At 31.7% G+C, this 25,135-nt stretch overlaps 1 protein-coding gene across 2 annotated transcripts in view; it reads left to right on the top strand.

Annotated features, from left to right (window-relative positions):
- The window catches only part of LOC135130845 (sodium/potassium-transporting ATPase subunit beta-2-like), a 30,468-nt gene extending 8,764 nt beyond the window's left edge, over positions 1 to 21,704 (top strand). The window contains exons 1-5 of one of the 2 annotated variants that reach the window (XM_064058279.1): positions 1,390 to 1,781; positions 20,401 to 20,658; positions 20,714 to 21,000; positions 21,047 to 21,218; positions 21,269 to 21,704. In XM_064058279.1, the coding sequence (XP_063914349.1) occupies positions 1,676 to 1,781; positions 20,401 to 20,658; positions 20,714 to 21,000; positions 21,047 to 21,218; positions 21,269 to 21,372 (927 nt within the window). In that variant the 5' untranslated portion in view covers positions 1,390 to 1,675 and the 3' untranslated portion in view covers positions 21,373 to 21,704. Of the gene's footprint in view, positions 1 to 1,389; positions 1,782 to 20,400; positions 20,659 to 20,713; positions 21,001 to 21,046; positions 21,219 to 21,268 lie in introns of those variants that run through there. The other variant, XM_064058278.1, reaches the window with a different exon arrangement.
- Positions 21,705 to 25,135: the final 3,431 nt, after the last annotated feature.

Raw genomic sequence — 25,135 nt, 5'->3', positions numbered from 1 at the left:
GATATGGATTAACTGATTTGAAAAAGAAAACCTGTTGAAGATTCCAGATTAACTGTTACTCGACTTCAAAATCAAATTTTTAAAAATTCTAAAAATTAACGTTTTTCATTTTCGCGATTTTGGAAAAAATAACAAAAATTTTCGAAGAAGTGAGGCTAAAACAAGTTCTGGAGACGGAAATGCACAAAAATATCTCTTTACATAATTTTTGAAGGTCCTTGGGAAAAAGTAAAAAATTTCATATTCAAAAATTGATTTTTGAAGAAGTTGCGTAAAAATCCGTAAAAAATTCTGGAATATACATTTCATAGAACTGATCGAAAATCAATTTTTTTTAATCTAAAAGTTGATGTTTTTCAATTTAGTGATTTTAGAACAACAGTGAATCTCGAAGAAATATAATCGAAAATAACTTCCAGAGGTCTAAATCTACAAAAAATCTCGTTTAATAATTTTCAAAACTGTTCAATTAAAGGTCAAAAATTTCATATCGAAAAATCAAAATTTTGTAAAATTTACCCAAAAATCTTCAAACAATTCTGGGCAATAGATCTGGATTAACTGATTTGAAAAACAAAACGTGTTGATAATCCCAGACTAACTGTTACTAAATATTCGGCTTGAACGTAAAATTTTTGAAAATTTTAAAAAGTAATGTTATTCATTTTGGCGCTTTTGGAAAAATAGCAAAATTTTTCGAAAAAATGCAGCCAAAATAACTTCTGGAGATGGAAATCTACAAAAATATCCCTTTACCCTTTTTTAAATCTTAAAGTTGACATTTTTCAATTTTACGATTTTGGAAAAATAGTAGGAATCTACAAAAAATCTGTTTGGTTAATTTTCTAAAATGCTTGAGTAAACGGGAAAAATTTAATTAAAAATAAAAAAACTTCTTCATTAATTCCAAATTATTAAACCATGCTTAACTGTTTAATGAATAATATTCATAAATAACAACATTAAAAAAAAACGATACTCAAGGTCTATATCAGACAAACTAACAGAAAAGATGAGGTCATAAAATACTAGTCCATCTCTGTTATTAGGGATACTATTAATATGATTAACATTTAAAAAAGATCAATCAAACACTTATTACATTACTAAACACGACATCATTTTATTACCCTTTATAATATTAAATTTTACATCAGATAAATTAAAAACACCAGCGACAATGTACTTAGATTCATGAAATCACACAACTTTATTTCGTCGCACATCGCCGCCCCCGAAATTACCGCCCAAACAAAACCACATCGTCTCGCCGTCTGCCCCCAACCACTTCACCCTCAACCCGCCGCCTCCACCACCCCAAACGCGCAACTCGCAACTTCCTAGAAACTTCGCACCCACCATACAAACAAACCGTCGTCCAGCGCTCAACCCAACGCGCTCCTCGTCACTCCGGGTTGCTCGACCGCCGGCTCGCCAACAAAGACACTCAGCACTCCATGTTCAACACGTAGCGCAGAGGTAAGACAGAGAAATGCCGAGTTCGAGGGCCTCGCCTACCTCACCTGGATGACTCGCCGCCCATGCCCATGCCGTTACCATCACCAGTGCGGTAGTAGAGTAGTGGTCAGCGAAGGTGTGGCGCTCGTGTTGTGGCGTGGACGTTATTTTTTAAAGACGGACAAAATTGTGTTTGTTGTGTTTGTTTCGGCGAAAAATGACCTCTGGACGCCAGTATCCGCGCTCCTCGGTGGAGTTCTACAAGGGGAAGTTGCACGATCGGGACACGGGGGCGTATCTAGGAAGAACGCCAAACGGCTGGGGTATGTTGTCGGAAGTTTGTTTGTTTACATGGGTGGAAGCTGGGAATTTGAATGGGACGTGGGCTGGAGAGCGTTGCGGTGCGGGTGATTCACGGGATTACGGGAGCGGTTAACTGGGATTAATTGAGTTGGGGTGGAAATGGGGACTTCGGAACGGTTCATTTATACTGGGTGTTCGTGAAACTGGCTGGCTGTTAGTTTTTGTTGTGTTATTACTGTTATTAGGTGAATTTAAAAGTAACTGTGTTTGTGTTTTTGATGCTGATTTGTTTATCTACTTGTTGTAATATGTAGGATGTAGGTGCCTAGGGGCGATTCTATTTTAGGCATTTGAGTGCGTATGAGTATTTGTTTTTACTTTTAAAATAATAATAATAATAATAATAATAACAACGATTAATTTGCAAAATTACACAAAATAAAAAAATCGCTTTAAAGAATTTATACGGTACTTCCCTCACTCTCAGAGTGGTGACCTGTTTAGCTTCCGTAGGATTATTATAATATAACAAACCCAAGTAGTTTCACTGACGATTCATGCGTAAACGTTCTTTTGAGAGCGCAGCGAGCACGGGGGCGTTACTAAAAATTACTTGCCAGTGACCTTATATTAGGAGCTAAATTTATTATTTAGAGAATTTTTACTATCTAAAAATGGAAATTTAGAGATTAATTCTTACAACAAAATACAAACAACTTCGCTCAGATTCTTTTTCTGCACATTTTTATGATAATAAAGTTGAAAAAAAAATGCGACCGCAGCGAGCACGTTCAGGTGTAATTTAAAGAATTGTTTATTGGTGTTCCTGAGAAGATAAATTTATTGAAATCAATTTAGCTGTTTAAAAATGTGAGTTTGTGATCACTAATGTCTGTGGAACTGGAACATCTTGAACGTGCTCGCACACTATAAATTCACTAAAAAAAAAAAACATTCAGAATGCGAGTGCAACGATCACATTTAGGTGTTATTCAAAATTATTCGTTGGTGTCCAAAAACTAAATACTAAAATCGGAGAAACGTCAGAAACCTGAACGTGCTCGCTGCGCTCGCCTTGTAAACATTTCTTAAATGATTAGACAGCTTTGTTCTTTCTTAATCATTTCTATGAAACTTTAATTGCAGTCTACTGCAAAAAAAACGAACGATTATAATGCGAGTGCAGCGAGCATGTGAAGGTGTAAGAATAATTCACTGCTGTCCTCGAGAATATAACTGAATAAAAAAAATACAATGTATTTATGGTGTACAAAAAGTGAAATTTAAAAACTGTTGTGTGGATTTTTAAATCTAGAAATTTATTATTGCAATTGTCTTTTGATTTTAAAAGAAGTTGAAATAATCTTGGGAGAGTTTTAGTAATTTACTTTAGAAAGAATATCAGGGGCCCCTAGTGTTTTTATTTTAGAAAAAGCTAAAAGAAAGTCGGGAGATTTTAGTGCTTTTTAACAGAAAGAATCTCGGGGGTTTTCGTGTTTTAATTTTAGAAAAAGCAGAAATAATCTCGAGGGCTCCTTGTGTTTTGATTTTAGAAGAAGCTGAAAGCATCTCGGGGCATTTCTAGTGATTTATTTTAGACAGAATCTCGAGGATTTTTAGTATTTTATTTTAGAAATCATCTGGGAGATTTTTAGTATTTTATATTAGAAAGAATTTGGGGGGTCTTCCTGTTTTGATTCTAGAAGATGCTGAACGGATCTCGGTGAATTTCTAGTGCTTTATTTTAGAAAAGATCTCCCGGATGTTTAGTATTTTGTTGTAGAAAGAATCTCGGGGGTCCACGTATTTTGATTTTAGAAAAATCGGAAATCTGTCGAGGGTCTCTCGTGTTTTGATTTTAGAAGAATCTGAAAGAATCTCGGGGAATTTCTAGCGTTTTATTTTAGAAAGTGTCCCGGGAATTTTTAGTAGGAGTATTTTATTTTAGAAAGAATCTCGGGAATCTTCGTGTTCTGATTTTAGAAGAAGCTAAACGAATCTCAGGAGATTTTTAGTGTTTTATTTTAGAAATAATCTCGAAGGCTTCTCCTGTTTTGAGTTTAGAAGAAGCTGAAAGCCTCTCGGGGAATTTGTAGTGCTTAATTTAGAAAGAATCTCGAGGGTTTCGTCTTTTGATTTTAGAAGAATCTAAAGAATCTCGGGGAATTTCTAGTGTTTTATTTTAGAAGGCATCTCGGGGATTTTTAGTATTTTATTTTCTAAAGAATCTCGGGGGTCCTTGTGTTTTGATTTTAGGAGACGCTGAAAGAATTTCTGGGGATTTATAGTATTTTATTTTAGAAAGAATTTGGAGGTTTTTTAGTATTTTATTTTAGAAAGAATCTCAGGGGTCCTCGTCTTTTGATTTTAGAAGAAGCTCAAAGAATCTGGGGGAATTTCTAATGTTTTATTTTAGAAAGCATCTGGGGGATTTTTAGTATTTTATATTAGAAAAAATCTCAGAGGTCCCCGTGTTCTGATTTTAGAAGAAGCTAAAAGAATTTCAAGAGATTTTTAGTGTTTTATTTTAGAAAAAAATCTCAAAGATTCCTAGTGTTTTTATTTTAGAAAAAGCTGAAAGAATCTCGGGGGATTTCTAATATTTTATTTTAGAACGAATCTCGGAGTCTCCTAGTTTTTTTATTTTAAAAAAGCTAGAAGAATGTTGGGAGATTTTAGTGCATTTTAATAGAAAGAATCTTGGGAGGACTTGGTGTTTTAATGTTAGAAGAAGTTGAAAGAATCTCGGGAGATTTGTAGTGTTTTATTTTAGAAATAATCTCGAAGGCTCATGGTGTTTTGATTTTAAAAGAAGCTGAAAGCCTCTCGGGGAATTTCTAGTGCTTAATTTAGAAAGAATCTCGGGGAATTTCTAGTGTTTTATTTTAGAAAGCATCTCGGGCGATTTCTAGTATTTTATTTTAGAAAGAATCTGGAGGTTTTTTAGTATTTTATTTTAGAAAGAATCTCAGGGGTCCTCGTCTTTTGATTTTAGAAGAAGCTCAAAGAATCTGGGGGAATTTCTAGCATTTTATTTTAGAAAGCATCTCGGGGATTTTTAGTATTTTATATTAGAAAGAATCTCAGGGATCCCCGTGTTCTGATTTTAGAAGAAGCTAAAAGAATCTCAGGAGATTTTTAGTGTTTTATTTTAGAAAGAATCTCGAAGACCCCTAGTGTTTTATTTTAGAAAAAGCTGAAAGAATCTCGGGGAATTTCTAATATTTTATTTTAGAACGAATCTCGAAGTCTCCTAGTTTTTTTATTAAAAAAAAAAAGCGAAAAGAATGTTGGGAGATTTTAGTGCCTTTTTAATAGAAAGAATCTTGGGAGGACTTGGTGTTTTAATGTTAGAAGAAGTTGAAAGAATCTCGGGAGATTTGTAGTGTTTTATTTTAGAAATAATCTCGAAGGCTCCTGGTGTTTTGATTTTAAAAGAAGCTGAAAGCCTCTCGGGGAATTTCTAGTACTTAATTTAGAAAGAATCTCGGGGAATTTCTAGTGTTTTATTTTAGAAAGCATCTCGGGGATTTTTAGTATTTTATTTTCGAAAGAATCTCGGGGGTCCTCGTGTTTTGATTTTAGGAGACGTTGAAAGAATCTCGGGCGATTTCTAGTATTTTATTTTAGAAAGAATCTCAGGGGTCCTCGTCTTTTGATTTTAGAAGAAGCTCAAAGAATCTGGGGGAATTTCTAGCATTTTATTTTAGAAAGCATCTCGGGGATTTTTAGTATTTTATATTAAAAAAAATCTCAGAGGCCCCCGTGTTCTGATTTTAGAAGAAGCTAAAAGAATTTCAGGAGATTTTTAGTGTTTTATTTTAGAAAGAATCTCGGGGGATTTCTAATATTTTATTTTAGAACGAATCTCGAAGTCTCCTAGTTTTTTTACTTTAAAAAAGCTAAAAGAATGTTGGTAGATTTTAGTGCATTTTAATAGAAAGAATCTTGGGAGGACTTGGTGTTTTAATGTTAGAAGAAGCTGAAAGCCTCTCGGGGAATTTCTAGTGCTTAATTTAGAAAGAATCTCGGGGAATTTCTAGTGTTTTATTTTAGAAAGCATTTCGGGGATTTTTAGTATTTTATTTTCGAAAGAATCTCGGGGTCCTCGTGTTTTGATTTTAGGAGACGCTGAATGAATCTTGGGGGATTTCTAGTATTTTATTTTGGAAAGAATCTGGAGGTTTTTTAGTATTTTATTTTAGAAAGAATTTCAGGGGTCCTCGTCTTTTGATTTTAGAAGAAGCTCAAAGAATCTGGGGGAATTTCTAGCGTTTTATTTTAGAAAGCATCTCGGGGATTTTTAGTATTTTATATTAGAAAGAATCTCAGGGGTCCCCGTCTTCTGATTTTAGAAGAAGCTAAAAGAATCTCAGGAGATTTGTAGTGTTTTATTTTAGAAAGAATCTCGAAGACCCCTAGTGTTTTTATTTTAGAAAAAGCTGAAAGAATCTCGGGGGATTTCTAATATTTTATTTTAGAACGAATCTCGAAGTCTCCTAGTTTTTTTATTTAAAAAAAAACGAAAAGAATGTTGGGAGATTTTAGTGCCTTTTTAATAGAAAGAATCTTGGGAGGACTTGGTGTTTTAATGTTAGAAGAAGTTGAAAGAATCTCGGGAGATTTGTAGTGTTTTATTTTAGAAATAATCTCGAAGGCTCCTGGTGTTTTGATTTTAAAAGAAGCTGAAAGCCTCTCGGGGAATTTCTAGTGCTTAATTTAGAAAGAATCTCGGGGAATTTCTAGTGTTTTATTTTAGAAAGCATCTCGGGCGATTTCTAGTATTTTATTTTAGAAAGAATCTGGAGGTTTTTTAGTATTTTATTTTAGAAAGAATCTCAGGGGTCCTCGTCTTTTGATTTTAGAAGAAGCTCAAAGAGTCTGGGGGAATTTCTAGCATTTTATTTTAGAAAGCATCTCGGGGATTTTTAGTATTTTATATTAGAAAGAATCTCAGGGATCCCCGTGTTCTGATTTTAGAAGAAGCTAAAAGAATTTCAGGAGATTTTTAGTGTTTTATTTTAGAAAGAATCTCGATGATTCCTAGTGTTTTTATTTTAGAAAAAGCTGAAAGAATCTCGGGGGATTTCTAATATTTTATTTTAGAACGAATCTCGAAGTCTCCTAGTTTTTTTATTTTAAAAAAGCTAAAAGAATGTTGGTAGATTTTAGTGCATTTTAATAGAAAGAATCTTGGGAGGACTTGGTGTTTTAATGTTAGAAGAAGTTGAAAGAATCTCGGGAGATTTGTAGTGTTTCATTTTAGAAATAATCTCGAAGGCTCATGGTGCTTTGATTTTAAAAGAAGCTGAAAGCCTCTCGGGGAATTTCTAGTGCTTAATTTAGAAAGAATCTCGGGGAATTTCTAGTGTTTTATTTTAGAAAGCATTTCGGGGATTTTTAGTATTTTATTTTCGAAAGAATCTCGGGGTCCTCGTGTTTTGATTTTAGGAGACGCTGAATGAATCTTGGGGGATTTCAAGTATTTTATTTTGGAAAGAATCTGGAGGTTTTTTAGTATTTTATTTTAGAAAGAATTTCAGGAGTCCTCGTCTTTTGATTTTAGAAGAAGCTCAAAGAATCTGGGGGAATTTCTAGCGTTTTATTTTAGAAAGCATCTCGGGGATTTTTAGTATTTTATATTAGAAAGAATCTCAGGGGTCCCCGTGTTCTGATTTTAGAAGAAACTAAAAGAATCTCAGGAGATTTTTAGTGTTTTATTTTAGAAAGAATCTCGAAGACCCCTAGTGTTTTTATTTTAGAAAAAGCTGAAAGAATCTCGGGGGATTTCTAATATTTTATTTTAAAACGAATCTCAAAGTCTCCTAGTTTTTTTTATTAAAAAAAAAGCGAAAAGAATGTTGGGAGATTTTAGTGCCTTTTTAATAGAAAGAATCTTGGGGGGACTTGGTGTTTTAATGTTAAATGAAGCTGAAAGAATCTCGGGAGATTTGTAGTGTTTTATTTTAGAAATAATCTCGAAGGCTCCTGGTGTTTTGATTTTAAAAGAAGCTGAAAGCCTCTCGGGGAATTTCTAGTACTTAATTTAGAAAGAATCTCGGGGAATTTCTAGTGTTTTATTTTAGAAAGCATCTCGGGGATTTTTAGTATTTTATTTTCGAAAGAATCTCGGGGGTCCTCGTGTTTTGATTTTAGGAGACGTTGAAAGAATCTCGGGCGATTTCTAGTATTTAATTTTTGAAAGAATCTGGAGGTTTTTTAGTATTTTATTTTAAAAAGAATCTGAGGGGTCCTCGTCTATTGATTTTAGAAGAAGCTCAAAGAATCTGGGGGAATTTCTAGCATTTTATTTTAGAAAGCATCTCGGGGATTTTTAGTATTTTATATTAGAAAGAATCTCAGAGGTCCCCGTGTTCTGATTTTAGAAGAAGCTAAAAGAATCTCAGGAGATTTTTAGTGTTTTATTTTAGAAAGAATCTCGAAGACCCCTAGTGTTTTTATTTTAGAAAAAGCTGAAAGAATCTCGGGGGATTTCTAATATTTTATTTTAGAACGAATCTCGAAGTCTCCTAGTTTTTTTATTTTAAAAAAATCGAAAAGAATGTTGGGAGATTTTAGTGCCTTTTTAATAGAAAGAATCTTGGGAGGGCTTGGTGTTTTAATGTTAGAAGAAGTTGAAAGAATCTCGGGAGATTTGTAGTGTTTTATTTTAGAAATAATCTCGAAGGCTCCTGGTGTTGTGATTTTAAAAGAAGCTGAAAGCCTCTCGGGGAATTTCTAGTACTTAATTTAGAAAGAATCTCGGGGAATTTCTAGTGTTTTATTTTAGAAAGCATCTCGGGGATTTTTAGTATTTTATTTTCGAAAGAATCTCGGGGGTCCTCGTGTTTTGATTTTAGGAGACGTTGAAAGAATCTCGGGCGATTTCTAGTATTTTATTTTAGAAAGAATCTCAGGGGTCCTCGTCTTTTGATTTTAGAAGAAGCTCAAAGAATCTGGGGGAATTTCTAATGTTTTATTTTAGAAAGCATCCCGGGGATTTTTAGTTAGTATTTTATATTAGAAAAAAACTCAGAGGTCCCCGTGTTCTGATTTTAGAAGAAGCTAAAAGAATTTCAGGAGATTTTTAGTGTTTTATTTTAGAAAGAATCTCGAAGATTCCTAGTGTTTTTATTTTAGAAAAAGCTGAAAGAATCTCGGGGGATTTCTAATATTTTATTTTAGAACGAATCTCGAAGTCTCCTAGTTTTTTTTATTTTAAAAAAGCTAAAAGAATGTTGGTAGATTTTAGTGCATTTTAATAGAAAGAATCTTGGGAGGACTTGGTGTTTTAATGTTAGAAGAAGTTGAAAGAATCTCGGGAGATTTGTAGTGTTTCATTTTAGAAATAATCTCGAAGGCTCATGGTGCTTTGATTTTAAAAGAAGCTGAAAGCCTCTCGGGGAATTTCTAGTGCTTAATTTAGAAAAAATCTCGGGGAATTTCTAGTGTTTTATTTTAGAAAGCATTTCGGGGATTTTTAGTATTTTATTTCCGAAAGAATCTCGGGGGTCCTCGTGTTTTGATTTTAGGAGACGTTGAAAGAATCTCGGTCGATTTCTAGTATTTTATTTTGGAAAGAATCTGGAGGTTTTTTAGTATTTTATTTTAGAAAGAATTTCAGGGGTCCTCGTCTTTTGATTTTAGAAGAAGCTCAAAGAATCTGGGGGAATTTCTAGCGTTTTATTTTAGAAAGCATCTCGGGGATTTTTAGTATTTTATATTAGAAAGAATCTCAGGAATCCCCGTGTTCTGATTTTAGAAGAAGCTAAAAGAATCTCAGGAGATTTTTAGTGTTTTATTTTAGAAAGAATCTCGAAGACCCCTCGTGTTTTTATTTTAGAAAAAGCTGAAAGAATCTCGGGGGATTTCTAATATTTTATTTTAAAACGAATCTCAAAGTCTCCTAGTTTTTTTATTAAAAAAAAAAGCGAAAAGAATGTTGGGAGATTTTAGTGCCTTTTTAATAGAAAGAATCTTGGGGGGACTTGGTGTTTTAATGTTAAAAGAAGCTGAAAGAATCTCGGGAGATTTGTAGTGTTTTATTTTAGAAATAATCTCGAAGGCTCCTGGTGTTTTGATTTTAGAAGAAGCTGAAAACCTCTCGGGGAATTTCTAGTGCTTAATTTAGAAAAAATCTCGGTGGTCTCTCGTCTTTTGATTTTAGAAGAATCTGAAATAATCTCGGGGAATTTCTAGTGTTTAATTTTAGAAAAAAATCTCGAGGATTTTTAGTATTTTATTTTCAAAAGAATCTTGGGGTCCTCGTGTTTTGATTTTAGAAGAAGTTAAAAGAATCTCGAGGGTCCTCGTCTTTTGATTTTAAAAGAAGCCGAAAGAATCTCAGGGAATTTCTAGTATTTTATTTTACAAAAAGTCTCGGGGGCCCATAGTGTTTTTATTTTAGAAAAAGCTAAGTAAAAGAATGTCGCGAAATTTTAGTGTTTTATAATAGAAAGAATTTCGGGGGTCCTCATGTTTTGATTTTAGAAGAAGCTGAAAGAATCGGAGGATTTCTAGTATTTTAATTTAGAAAGAATCTCGAGGATCCCTAGTCTTTTTTCTTTAGAAAAAGCTAAATGAATATCTGGAGATTTTAGTGTCTTTTAATAGAAAAAATCTCGGGGGTCTTCGTGTTTTCAATTTAGAGGAAGCTGAAAGAATCTCGGGGAATTTCTAGTCTTTTATTTTACAAATAATCTCACGGATTTTTAGTATTTTATTTTAGAAAAAATCTCGGTGGTCGTCGTTTTTTGATTTTATACGAAGCTGAAAGAATCGGGGGATTTCTGGTATTTTATTTTAGAAAGAATCTCGAGGATCCCTAGTCGTTCTACTTTAGAAAAAGCTAAATGAATATCGGGAGATTTTAGTGTCCTTTAATAGAAAAAATCACGGGGGTCTTCGTGTTTTGAATTTAGAAGAAGCTGCAAGAATCTTAGGAAATTTCTAGTATTTCATTTTTGAAAGAATCTCGGGAATTTTTAGTATTTTATTTTGAAAAGAATCTCGGGGTCATCGTCTTTTGACTTTAGAAGAAGCTGAAAAAGTCTCGGGGAATTTTTAGCGTTCTATTTTAGAAAGCATGTCGGCGATTTTTAGTATTTTATTTTAGAAAGAATTTCGGGGGTTCTCGTATTTTGATTTAGAGGAAGCTGAAAGAATCTCGGGGAATTTCTAGTCTTTTATTTTAGAAAGAATCTCATGGATTTTTAGTATTTTCTTTTAGAAAAAATCTCGGTGGTCGTCGTTTTTTGATTTTAGATGAAGCTGAAAGAATCGGGGGATTTCTAGTATTTTATTTTAGAAAGTATCTCGAGGATCCTTAGTCTTTTTATTTTAGAAACAGCTAAAAGAATATTGTGAGATTTTGATGTCTTTTAATAGAAAAAAGCTCGGGGGTCTTCCTGTTTTAATTTTAGAAGAATCTGAAAGTATCTCGAAGGTCTTTCGTGTTTTGATTTTAGAAGAACCTAAAAGAATCTCGGAAAATTTCTAGTATTTTATTTTAGAAAGAATCTCAAGAATCCCGAGTGTTCTTATTTTAGAAAAAGTTAAAAGATTGTCGGGAGATTTTAATAGAAAGAATCTCGGAGGTCTTCGTGTTGTTATTTTAGAAGAAGCTGAAAGAATCTTGGGGAATTTGTAGTGTTTAATTTTAGAAAGAATCTCGGGGATTTTTAGTATTTTATTTTAAAAAAATCTCGGGGTCCTCTTTTTTTGATTTTAGAATTAGCTGAAAGAATCTCTGGGAATTTTTAGCGTTTTATTTTAGAAAGAATCTCGCTGATTTCTAGTATTTTATTTTAGAAAGAATTTCGAAGATCCCTAGTGTTTTTCTTTTAGTAAAAGCTAAAAGAATGTTGGGAGATTTTAGTGTTTTTTAATATAAAGAATGTCAGAGGACTTCGTGTTTTGATTTTAGAAGAAGCTAAACGAGTGTGGGGGAATTTATAGTGTTTTATTTTAGAAAGAATCTCACGGATTGTTGGTATTTTATTTTAGAAGGAATCTCGGGGATTTTTAGTATTTGATTTTAGAAAGAATCTCGAGGATCTCGAGTATTTTTATTTTAGAAAAAGCTAAAAGAATGTCGGGAGATTTTAGTGTTTTTTAATTGAAATAAGCTCGGGGGTCTTCGTGTTTTGAATTTAGAAGAAGCTGAAAGAATCTTGGGGAATTTCTAGTGTTTTATTTTAGAAATAATCTCGATGATTTTTAGTACTCTTATTTTATTTTAGAAAGAATCTCGAGGTCCCCGTATTTTGATTTTAGAATAAGCTGATAGAAATCGAGGTATTTCTAGTATTTTATTTTAGAAAGAATCGCGGGGATTCCTAGTATTTTTATTTTAGAAAAAAGTAAAAGAATATTGAGAGCTTTGTAGTGTTTTTAATCGAAAGAATCTCGGGGGTCTCTAGTATTTTGATTTTAGAAGAAGCTGAAAGAATCTTGGGAAATTTCTATTGTTTTATTTTAGAAAGAATCTCGGAGACTCCTAGTATTTTTATTTTAGAAAAAGCCAAAAGAATGTCGGGAGATTTTAGTGTTTTATAATAGAAAGATTCTCGGGGGTTCTCGTGTTTTGACTTTAGAAGAATCTGAAAGGATCTCGGGAAATTTCTGGTGTTTGATTTTAGAAAGAATCTCGGGGAATTGTAGTATTTTATTTTAGAAAGAATCTCGGGGGTCCTCGAGTATTGAGTTTAGAAGAAGCTGAAAGATTCGGGGGATTTCTAGTATTTTATTTTAGAAAGAACTCGAGGATCTAGACTGTTTTTATTTTAGGAAAGGCTAAAAGATTGTTGGGAAATTTTAGTGTTTTTAATCGAAAGAATCTCGGGGAATTTCTAGTGTTTAATTTTAGAAATAATCTCGGGGATTTTTAGTATTTTCTTTTAAAAAGAATGTCGGGGTCCTCGTTTTTTGATTTTAGAATTAGCTGAAAGAATCTCGAGGAATTTTTAGAGTTTTATTTTAGAAAGCATCTCGGTGATTTTTAGTATTTTATTTTAGAAAGAATCTGGGGGCTTCTCGTGTTTTGATTTAGAAAAAGCTGAAAAAATCTCGGAGAATTTCTAGTTTTATTTTAGAAAGAATCTTGAAGATCCCTAGTATTTTTTTTTTTTGGAAAAACTAAAAGAATATTGTGAGACTTGTAGTGTTTTATTTTAGAAAGAATCTCGGGGGTCCAGAGTGTTTTTATTTTAAAAAAAGCCAAAAGAATGTCGGGAAATTTTAGTGTTTTTTAATAGAAATAATCTCGGGGGTCCTCGTGTTTTGATTTTAGAAGTATCTGAAAGGATCTCGGGAAATTTCTGGTGTTTTATTTTAGAAAGAATCTCGGGGAATTGTAGTATTTTATTTTAGAAAGAATCTCGGGGGTCCTCGAGTATTGAGTTTAGAAGAAGCTGAAAGATTCGGGGGATTTCTAGTATTTTATTTTAGAAAGAATCTCGAGGATCCAGACTGTTTTTATTTTAGGAAAGGCTAAAAGATTGTTGGGAAATTTTAGTGTTTTTAATCGAAAGAATCTCGGGGAATTTCTAGTGTTTAATTTTAGAAATAATCTCGGGTATTTTTAGTATTGTATTTTATTTTAAAAAGAATCTCGGGGTCCTCGTTTTTTGATTTTAGAATTAGCTGAAAGAATCTCCAGGAATTTTTAGAGTTTTATTTTAGAAAGCATCTCGGTGATTTTTAGTATTTTATTTTAGAAAGAATCTGGGGGGTTTTCGTGTTTTGATTTAGAAAAAGCTGAAAGAATCTCGGAGAATTTCTAGTTTTATTTTAGAAAGAATCTTGAAGATCCCTAGTATTTTTATTTTAGAAAAAACTAAAAGAATATTGTGAGATTTGTAGTGTTTTATTTTAGAAAGAATCTCGGGGGTCCAGAGTGTTTTTATTTAAAAAAAAGCCAAAAGAATGTCGGGAGATTGTAGTGTTTTTTAATAGAAAGAATCTCGGGGGTCCTCGTGTATTGAGTTTAGAAGAAGCTGAAAGATTCGGGGGATTTCTAGTATTTTATTTTAGAAAGAATCTCGAGGATCCAGAGTGTTTTTATTTTAGAAAAGGCTAAAAGAATGTGGGGAGATTACAGTGTTTTTTAATAGAAAGAATCTCAGGGAATTTCTAATGTTTTATTTCAGAAAGAATCTCGTGGACCCCTAGTGTTTTGATTATAGAAAAAGCTGAATAAATCTTAGCAGATTGTTAGTAGTCTTTTATATTAGAAAAAAACTGGGCCTAAACTAAAAAAAAACGTTTTAGAGTGCGAGCACAGCCAGCAGCAGTCAGATTTTTATTAAAATAGTTGACTAAAGTCATACAATTTTCAAGGAAATGGGGCAAATCGTTCTTGATTTAATCAATAAAATAGATTCGCTTAGTAGCTTTGCAATTTCGCGAAAAGTTTTGAATCAATTCTATTTATATACAAGTATCTATTATAGTGTAGTTCGACGCTTATTATCTCCGTACCATGGATTTATGGTGAACAGTTGATTTGTCTCCATCCTTTTCACAATTCGCCTCGACAACGCTCCAGATCTCGAAAGAAAACTTGATTTAATACAAACTGACTTCTGTAAGACCTTTGATCAAATTGATCACTCTATACTCGTATTATCAATACAAAAAAATCGCTTTGGATTTTTTTGATTATTTATTATAAGTAGTTATTCCAGACTTCTTTAATCGAGAATTTCTAGTCAGATATCTCGATTTTATTTCTCCCCACACCTAGCGTAGTCCACTGTGTTATTATTATTATCTTTAGGTTTTAGATATGTTACTCCATGACAAAACTGGTTGAAGTATTTTAGTAAGTATTCTAATAGAGTTTTTGGTCCAAAAATTGTTGCTGAGTCTTTTGAAAAAGAAAACACTTGTGATAAGTTATATTGTTAATAGCCAAAAGAAATTAGCACAGAACTGTATTCATTTTACTTTCTAATGGACATTTAATTGTGCAGGGCTTGAGTGACGTAGTTGAAAAAGGCTCAGTGGCGGCTCGTACTTTACTCTACTACAGGCTCAGTTATACATAAAAAAATGCAAACCTTCGATAACCTGACTTATCGCGGAAATAGCCTTCAACCTCTCAATTCTGAGACGTAGTATTCGCAATCTGCTAAAAACCAAGTTTAACCGCAACTTGAATCACGCGATCGAAGCATCAAAAATTTACCCTAGACATTCTATGTAAAAAGTGTACCTTTCCTCTCTCGTCTACGTTTCACTGAACTCACCAGCCAGCAACAAATGGAACTCTATATCGACAAATTCCACCCAACCGTTGAAAGTTCAAGTTTGAGGTCGCATTGTTAAAAAACTCGTTAATCCCATTATAGTAACGTTCACGTGCAAATTTTCATGCAAAAGGGGAAAACGTGAATAGTTGCTATTATTAGACAACAACATGGGAGGGTGATCCCCTTGCAAGGAGCGGTTCGAGTTTACTTTCTTGGTATTAGATTTTATTTTAGGGGCAAGATATAATCAATAACTCAATTTTCGTAGTGGTTTTTGACCTTTGGGGTCACGTTATCGTGAAGCCTGGTAATACATAATTCGTTTTATTCGCAGTAATTAGATGGTTAGTCATGGTGTGTGGAAATTAATGTATTTATTTCGACGAACAGCTGCATACTAATATTAGTTAGAGTTAGTTTCACGTGAATTGATAAGATTCATACAGTGGTATGATTCACGTCTTGATTGCAGGATGTTAAATCAGAGAATATAGAGAAGCGTCATAGTTTAAATTAAATGACGGTTGAGGACTCCTCGACTTATGTTGGCAACAGTGTCTGTTTCTAACTAGGAATAAAATTAACTAGAAAAAATGTCATAATATTTTTAACGACATGTTTTACTTTCGACAAATTGACACTAGATTTACCAGAAGATTACAAGCTGCTTACTGTTTCCTTCACTTTTCGATTTCTCAATTTTTCGATTCTTTAGATTCTTAGTTTTTGGATATTTCAGTTTTGAGATTTTTCAGATTTCGATTCGTCAGTTTATCTTTTATTTTGCGGTTTTTCGGTATTTCAGTTTTGGGATTTTTCAATATTTCTATTCTTCGAATTTTCCATTTTTGACTTCCGGATTTTTCGATGTGTCGACTTTTTACTTTTGCTTTTTCGATTCTTAAATTTTAGATTTCTCAATTTTTTGGTATTTTAATTTTTCAATATTTAAAATTTTAGATTTATCGAGATCTCGATTTTTCATTTCAGCTCTTCCATATTTCAATTTTTCAAATGTTTCGATCTCTTAATCTTTTGATTTTTCAACTTCCCAGTTTTATATTTTCTGCTTTTCAATTGTCGTTGTTTCAAATTTTCGATTTTTCAATTTTTCAAATTTGACATTTATAAACTGTCAATTTTTCGATTTTACAATGAATCGATGTTTTGATTTTCCCATTTCTTGACTTTCGAAGATTTCGATATTCCTGTTCTTCAATTAATTTTTCGATTTTTCAGGTTTTTGATTTTTGATTTTTTTATTTTTTTAAGGTTTTAATTTTGCGACTTCACTTTTTGGATTTTTGTATTGCTCAATTTTTCGACTTTTTAGGTTCTCAATTTTTGGATATTTCAGTTTTCGTATTTTTCAGGTTTTTCATTTTTCAGTTTTTCTTTCATTTTTCAGTTTTTCAATATTTCAGTTTTGGGATTTTTCAATATTTTCATCCTTCGACTTGTCGATTTTTGGCTTCTGGAGTTTTTCGTGTCAATTTTTTTACTTTTTCGATTTTTCAATTTCTCGATTGCTTAATCTTTCGAGTTTTCGACTTCCCGCTTTTAGATTTTCTGTTTTCAATTTTCGTTTTAAATTTTTCGATTTTTCAGGTTTTTTGGTTTTTCCATTTTTTCATATTTCGATTTTTCTACTTGACTTTTTTGATTTGTCGATTTCTCAATTTTTCAATTTTTTTATTTCTCAGTTTTTGGACATTTCAGTTTTGGGATTTTTCAGTTTACTTGTTCAATTTTTCTATTTTTTTAAGGTTTCAATATTTCGACTTCACTTTTTAATTTTTCGGTTTCTCAATTTTTCAATTCTTAGTTTTTGGATATTTCAGTTTTGGGATTTTTCAGTTTTTCGATTCGTCAGTTTATCTTTTATTTTGCGGTTTTTCGGTATTTCAGTTTTGGGATTTTTTAATATTTCTATTCTTCGACTTTTCCATTTTTGACTCCGCGATTTTTCGATGTGTCGAATTTTTACTTTTGCTTTTTCGATTTTTAAATTTTAGATTTCTCAATTTTTTGGTATTTTAATTTTTTAATATTTAAAATTTTAGAATTTTCGATTTCTCGATTTTTCATTACAGCTCTTCGATATTTCAATTTTTCAAATGTTTCGATTTCTTAATCTTTTGATTTTTCAACTTCCCAGTTTTATATTTTCTGCTTTTCAATTGTCGTTTTTTCAAATTTTCGATTTTTCAATTTTTCAAATTTGACATTTATAAACTGTCAATTTTTCGATTTTTCAATGAATCGATGTTTTGATTTTCCCATTTCTTGACTTTCGAAGATTTCAATATTCCTGTTCTTCAATTAATTTTTCGATTTTTCAGGTTTTTGATTTTTTATTTTTTAATTTTTTCAAGGTTTCAAATTTGCGACTTCACTTTTTGGATTTTTTTATTGCTCAATTTTTCGACTTTTTAGGTTCTCAGTTTTTGGATATTTTAGTTTTCGTATTTTTCAGGTTTTCCATTTTTCAGTTTTTCTTTCATTTTTCAGTTTTTCAATATTTCACTTTTGGGATTTTTCAATATTTTGATCCTTCGACTTTTCGATTTTTGGCTTCTGGAGTTTTCCATGTGTCAATTTTTTTACTTTTTCGATTTTTCAATTTCTCGATTGCTTAATCTTTCGAGTTTTCGACTTCCCGCTTTTAGATTTTCTCTCAATTTTTCGATTTTTCAATTAATCCATTTCTTGACCTCGGAGTGTTTCGATTTTGCTGTTCTTCAGTTCTTTAATTTTTTGATTTTTTAATGTTTCGATTTTTTAAGGTTTCTATTTTTCGACTTCACTTTCTGATTTTTCGATTTTTCAGTTTTTAGATATTTCAGTTTTAGGATTTTTCAATATTTCAATTCTTCGGCTTTTCTGCTTTTGACTTATGGGTTTTTCGATGTGTCTACCTTTTTACTTTTTAGATTTTTCAATTTTTGAATTTTTAAATTTTAGATTTTTCAATCTTTTGATAATGTAATTTTTCAATATTTCTTAATCTTTCTATTTTTCGGTTTCCTGGTTTTAGATGTTCTGTTTTATCAATTTTTCGATTTGTTCATTTTTCATTCCCGATTTATGGAGATTTGATTGTTCAGGTTTTCGATTTATCATTTTTTCAATTTTTTATTTTGGCTTATTTCGGTTTCTCAGTTTTTCCAGTTTTCCATTTTTTCATTTTTTGATTTTTCCGCTTTTCCAATTTTTCAACTTTTAACTTTTTGTTTGTCGATTTCTCTATTTTCCGATTTTTCGACTTCATCACTTTTCGATTTCTCGTTCTTTTGATCTTTCAATCTCTTAATTTTTCAATTTTTCGAATTTTTAAGTTTTTGGATTTCTCGATATTTTGATTGTCAATTTCTCAATTTATAAATTGTTGAATTTTTAAATTTTCGAATTTGGCCTATTTCGGTTTCTCAATTGTTCGACTTTTCGACTCCACGATTTCTCGGTTTTTCGATTTTCCAGTTTTTCGATGCTTCGATTTTTTAGTTATCCGATTTTTTAAATTTGGGAGTTTCGATTTTTCGTTATTCGGTTTTTAAATTTTAGATTTTTGAATTTTACATTTTTTCGATTTTCAGTTCTTCGATATTTCGATTTTTCAATGTTTCGGTTTTACGATTTTTTAAGGTTTCAATTTTGCGACTTTACTTTTTGGATTTTTCTATTGCTCAATTTTTCGACTTTTTAGGTTCTCGATGTGTCGATTTTTTTACTTTTTCGATTTTTAAATTTTAGATTTTTTAATTTTTAAATTTAATTTCAATTTTAATTTTTCAAGTTTTCGAATTTTTCAAATGTTTCCATTTCTTAATCTTTTGATTTTTCGACTTCCCGGTTTTAGATTTTCTGTTTTTCAATTGTCATTTTGTCAAATTTTTGATTTTTTAATTTTTCAAAATTTTCAATTAATAAACTTTTATAAACTCTCAATTTTTCGATTTTTCAATTAATCCATTTCTTGACCTTGGAGTGTTTCGACTTTGCTGTTCTTCGGTTCTTTAATTTTTTGATTTTTCAGGTTTTTGATTTTTTAATTTTTCGATTTTTTAAGGTTTCTATTTTTCGACTTCACTTTTTGATTTTTCGATTTTTCAGTTTTTAGATATTTCAGTTTTAGGATTTTTCAATATTTCAATTCTTCGGCTTTTCTGTTTTTGACTTAGGGGTTTTTCGATGTGTCTACCTTTTTACTTTTTCGATTTTTGAATTTTTGAATTTTTAAATTTTAGATTTTTCAATCTTTTGATATTTTAGTTTTTCAATATTTCTTAATCTTTCTATTTTTCGACTTCCTGGTTTTAGATGTTCTGTTTATTTGATTATTCAGGTTTTCGATTTATCATTTTTTCAATTTTTTATTTTGGCCTATTTCGGTTTCTCAGTTTTTCCAGTTTTCCATTTTTTCATTTTTTGATTTTTCCGCTTTTTCAACTTTTAACTTTTTGTTTGTCGATTTCTCTATTTTCCGATTTTTCGACTTCATCACTTTTCGATTTCTCGTTCTTTTGATCTTTCAATCTCTTAATTTTTCAATTTTTGGATTTCTCGATATTTTGATTGTCAATTTCTCAATTTATAAATTGTTCAATTTTTAACTTTTCGATTTTGGCCCATTTCGGTTTCTCAATTGTTCGACTTTTCGACTCCACGATTTCTTGATCTTTTTCGATGTTTCGATTTTTCAGTTATCAGTATCGTTATTCGGTTTTTAAATTTGAGATTTTTGAATTTTACATTTTTTCAATATTTCGATTTTTCAATGTTTTGGTTTTACGATTTTTTAAGGTTTCGATTTTTCGATTATTAGATTTCTCGATTTTTCGAATTTTCTATTATGTTAATTTTTCATTTTTTTTTCTCACTGTTAAAAAATCTATTGGGATATTACGATTTCAACAATATTCTTAGTTAAACAAAAGTTCTCAGGCGAGTTGTAGTGAATCAAGTTTTTTTATTGGCATCGACTATTTAAATTTGGCGCTTGCCTTTGGCGGTTGAGGACTTCAATGTCAATAAGGGTGGTTTTCCAAAATCAGCCTCTATGTCGCATCTATATTAATCTATGGTTAAATCATGTATATAAAAAGCTAAATCTTTGACAGTTAAAACCTAGCTAATTCAATTTTAGATAATGTAGACTAATTCGATAAAAGTCCAGACGGAACAAACGAATTTGATTTTATTTGTTATTTAACATTGACATTTGTAGCGACTACCAATCTCGAAAACATAAATTACACCAGTTCTAGCACGAAACTCAATTAAGCTATTAGAGTCTCAATTTGGGTGTTTAACCCTTGGTCTAAACTTATTTAGACAGATTTTCCCTCTATATGTGTATATGATATCTAATTTTCCGTTATTCCAGCCAAAATTGGTCTCTTCTACTTGATCTTCTATGGCATGCTCGCCGCCCTCGTGGCCATCTGCATGTGGGTCTTCCTGCAAACCCTAGACCCTCGAATCCCAAAATGGCAGCAAGACGCATCCGTCATTGGCACAAACCCAGGTTTAGGCTTCCGACCGATGCCGAAAGATAACGAAGAAAGTACCCTGATATGGCTGCAAGGCACCAATAAAGCCAATTACTTAAATTGGTTCGACAATATAATGGAGTTTTTAGACAGTGAGGACAACCTTGTCACATACTTGTTCCACCACAACTCAATGCGAATTTTCAGAGTACTACACGCCCGGTAAAATCGAAAAGGGCAACGCTTACCTCAAAACTTGCTCATATACAGAGTGGCCAACCGAAACCGAAGTGTGCGAGGTGGACGTGAAGGACTGGGGCGACTGCAGTCGCGACCAGTTCTTCAACTACTACAGGAGCTCACCGTGTATATTCTTAAAGCTGAACAAAATCTACGGCTGGACGCCGGATTATTACGACGACCCTTATGATCTCCCGCCAGATATGCCAAAACATTTGCAAGATCACATCCGGAACATCACACGACTGGAAGAGGTAAGTTTCGATTTAGTCGGGCACCAGTTTTTATAATTCGTTCCAGAGGAGGAATATTTGGGTGTCTTGCGAAGGTGAAAACCCGGCCGACGTGGAATACTTAGGGCCTGTTCAGTTTTACCCTCCCGTTCAGGGATTCCCGGGGTACTACTTCCCGTTCCGGAACTCCGAAGGGTATCTTAGTCCCTTGGTGGCCGTCAGGTTTCTCCGGCCAGTTTGTACGTATAGTACCAACTTTAATAGTGAAAGTAACTATTTTTCTTTGTAGCTGGGATTGTTATCAATATTGAGTGTCGAGCCTGGGCCAAAAATATCCATTACAACAGGGCGGAGCGGATGGGCTCGGTACATTTCGAGCTTCTGATTGATTAGAAGTGCCTTATTTAGGAGTATTTGTAATTTTCTACATTGTTAGGAGATGTTGCGTTCGAGCTTTTAATGACATTCCGTTTAGTGACGAAGTGAGTTTTTTGTGTAGTTGGCAGCACTTGAGCAATGATATTACTTTGTATGATTCAGACTTGCCAAAGAGTCTTTTTATTTCTACAATAGGTACATCGCGTTACGATGGTATTGATTTGGCATCTGTAAGTTTTATTGTGTTCGTAATTTAATTTACATAATTATTATTATGTATATACTTGGATAAGTTATATCTGTTTATTTTGTTATTACTCAGTGTTTAAATAAAGATTTTAGTCATTGTTTTGGCGTTTTATTGACCTTTGTGATTGATAGATTTGTGGTGGTTTTAGTTGGGGTTATGCAACCAGAAATACAGGCCAAGACAAGTCCAATCAATAGTAAATGTGTTGCGCTATTTTTGGCTGTGTTTGCACACTGACTTAATTTGTGTTGATCGGAAAAAATAGTATACACTTTTAAGAAATATGGAGACAAAATTATAAATACTTAAGGCCTGAAATACATACAATTTCAGTCCTAAAATAATTTATGTGTAGGATACTGGTACAGGTGGTATATGAACCGAAAAACGTAGATAGTGTCCTTCATTTAAATAAGTTTAGAACTGAAAGTGTATGTCAATACTTATTTATAAATTTGTGACGGAGTTTCAACAAGTACTTGCCTCATCAATAAAAAAAAAGTTAAACCTATCTTACCTGATGAAATAAAAAAATCCAAAAAAATTGTCCATAGTTTGATTAAAGTATCATAATATAATAGTTCTTTTGCCTTTCAGTTTCAAGATAGATTTTTGTTTATTCTTTCTTCTTCTGAGAAGAACGTCATTTTTCGGTCATCCTCTTTGAAAAATCTGTTTCCTTCTTTTTTTTTTCAATCTTTGGAGGTCACTATTTTGTTGTTGTTGTTACTTTTTTATCGGATTTTACAATAAAAAACACAAAAAAGGTGAAGAAAGCGAAAAGAGGCTACAAATAAAAGCAGCAAACTAAAGCTGATTAGGGTCTAAAAAAATGCGTTAAAAAAGCCGACTAAAAATCAAAACAAAAAAAAAGGCAAGAAAAGGAGGTCAAAAAAAGCTACCAAAAAACACAAAAACACTTCACAAAAAAACAACAATAAAAATGGCAAACAGCACAAAATAAGTGATAAAAAGAAGCCAAAAGCCCAAAAAACGGGACAAACAACGACCAGTAAATACCATAAAAAAGACGACGAAAAAGTTGTGAAAGCGCTACAAAAAATGGGACAAAAACGGTAAATAGAGAAAAAGTGATAAAAAATTGGATAAGAAGGTAGATATTGAAAGCGAAAATAGCTACAACTAAAAGTCGAAAAAAAGCTAAAACGCGAGCTTAAAATATGTCGCAAAAAAGGTGACAATAAAAAAGCGAAAAAGCGCTATAAAAAGATTAAAAAAAAGACGATAAAAAAGCACAAAAAAAGGGTAACAAAAAACCAGAGCAAAGAAAGGACGACAATAAAAAAGCGCCATCACAAGGAAATAAAAAAATAAAATAAGAGGCAAAAAAATGCGGCAAAAGAAACAAAAAAAAAAGTTGGGATAAAAAAGTACAAAAAATACTCCCTTATAAGAAAATCCGAGAAAAAAAAGTGACACAAAAGGCAACGAAAAACAAAAAAATGGAATTAAAATCTCTAACAAGGGGACCAAAAAAGCAGATGAAAACAAACAACAACAAAAATGCGACAAAAAACGTATAAAAAAGTTATAAGAAACAATTAAAAAAGCTACAAAAAAACGACAAAAAACGAAAAATGGGACAAAAAGCTACAAAAGATTATTAAAACCCGACATGAAGAAGGTGAGAAAAAATGCCACAAAAATCTAGATAGCTTATAAAAGATACGACAAAAAATGGACACAAAAAGTCGAAAAAAAGGGGACAAATAACTCCATTAAATAAAAACACAAAAAAATGGGATAAAAAAAAAACATTGTAAAAAAGAATATAAAAAACGATAATAAAAAAGAAGACAAAAAGCAATGAATACGGACAAAGCTAACACAAGGGTCTAAAGAAAGTGACAAAAAAGCGACTTGGCCAAAATGACGTCAAAAAATGATGAGAAAAAAGTAAAAAAAGGTCAAAAAAAAACGACAAAAAACATGGCAAAAAAAGCAATAAAGTAAAAAAAACGAAAAAACATTGAACAAAAAATAAGCAATAAAGAAAAACAAAAGAAGGTGAGAAATTAAGAATACAAGAATAAAAAAACGTTAAAATTAGAGGCCAAAAAAATGCGGTAAGAGAAGGCCACAAAAAAATGAAACAGAAGGTGAAAAATGATATATAGAAGGAAATAAAAACCCTAAAATGAGAATCAAAAACGCAGATGAAAACAAACGTCAACAAAAATGCGACAAAAACCACGATAATAAGACAAACAATAAAAACGGGATAAATAATAGGCAATGAAAGAAATTAAAACAACCCTTTAAAAAATGGTTCAAACGTATAAAAAGTTATAAAAAAACGATTAAAAAACCTACAAACAAAAATTACAAAAAAAATAAAAACAGAACAAAAATCTACAAAAGATCATAAAAAAAACCCGACGTGAAGGTGACAAAAAAATGTCACAAAAATCTAGAAATAATATAAAAAAGACGACAAAAAACGGACACAAAAAGTCGAAAAAAAGTGGACAAAGAACTCCATTAAATAAAAATTAGATAAAAAATGCGATAAAAAACACTGTAAAAAAGAATATAAAAAATGGCGATAAAAAGACAAAAATTAATAAATGCGAAAAAAGCTAACACAAGGGTCTAAACAATGTGACAAAAAAAAGCAACAATAAAAGAGCCAAAATGATGAGACAAAAGTAAAAAAGTTAAAAAAAAACGATCAAAAAACATGGCAAAAAAGGCGACAAAAAAAACAAAACAGACGAAAAAAACATGTTACAAAAAAATTAGCGATAAAGACAAACAAAAGAAGGTGAGAATAGAGACAGAATAAAAAATACGTTAAAATTACAGGCCAAAAAAACGCCAAAAGAAGGTGACAAAAAACGAAACAAAAGGTGGCAAAAAGACGAGGAAGAAAGAGCTAAAGAAGGAGGACAAAAAAACTACAAAAACCACAAAAAAACTCCACGAAAATAAAAAACGTGATAAAAAAGACGATAAAAAAGACAGCTAAAAACAAAACACGATATAAAGAAGGAAAAACAAAAATGCAATAAAAGCAATAAGCAATAAAAAAGGACAAATACGCAATGAAAGAAATTAAAACAACCCTTTAAAAAAATGCTTAAAAAACTAGGAAAAGTTACAAAAAAAACGATTAAAAAACCTACAAAAAGAACTACAAAAACGAAAAATAGAACAAAAAGCTACAAAAGATCATAAAAAACCCGACATGAAGAAGGTGACAAAAAATGCCTCAAAAATCTAGAAAGAATATAAAAAAGACGACAAAAAACAGACACAAAAAGCCGAAAAAAGGGACAAAGAATGCCGTTAAATAAAAATACAAAAAGTTGGATAAAAAATGCGATAAAAAATACAAATACAGTAAAGAACAATAAAAAATGTCGACAAAAAAGAACACAAAACGTCGCCTGAAAACTTGTTTGATCTACAGACCATAACGCGCTCACGCAAATGTCGACTCTATTTTAAGCGTTCAGAAGGGACTGATTTGGATTATAATTTCAGCGGAAAATAGTTGTTTGGTTG

This window comes from Zophobas morio, unplaced genomic scaffold (genome assembly GCF_036711695.1).
Source record: "Zophobas morio isolate AGI-343-1 ecotype UQ-CSIRO unplaced genomic scaffold, CSIRO_AGI_Zmor_V1 ptg000018l, whole genome shotgun sequence".
In the NCBI taxonomy this organism is placed as follows: domain Eukaryota; kingdom Metazoa; phylum Arthropoda; class Insecta; order Coleoptera; family Tenebrionidae; genus Zophobas; species Zophobas morio.
The sequence above is the reverse complement of the archived record's forward strand: the minus strand, read 5'-3'. Positions and strand labels throughout refer to the sequence as shown.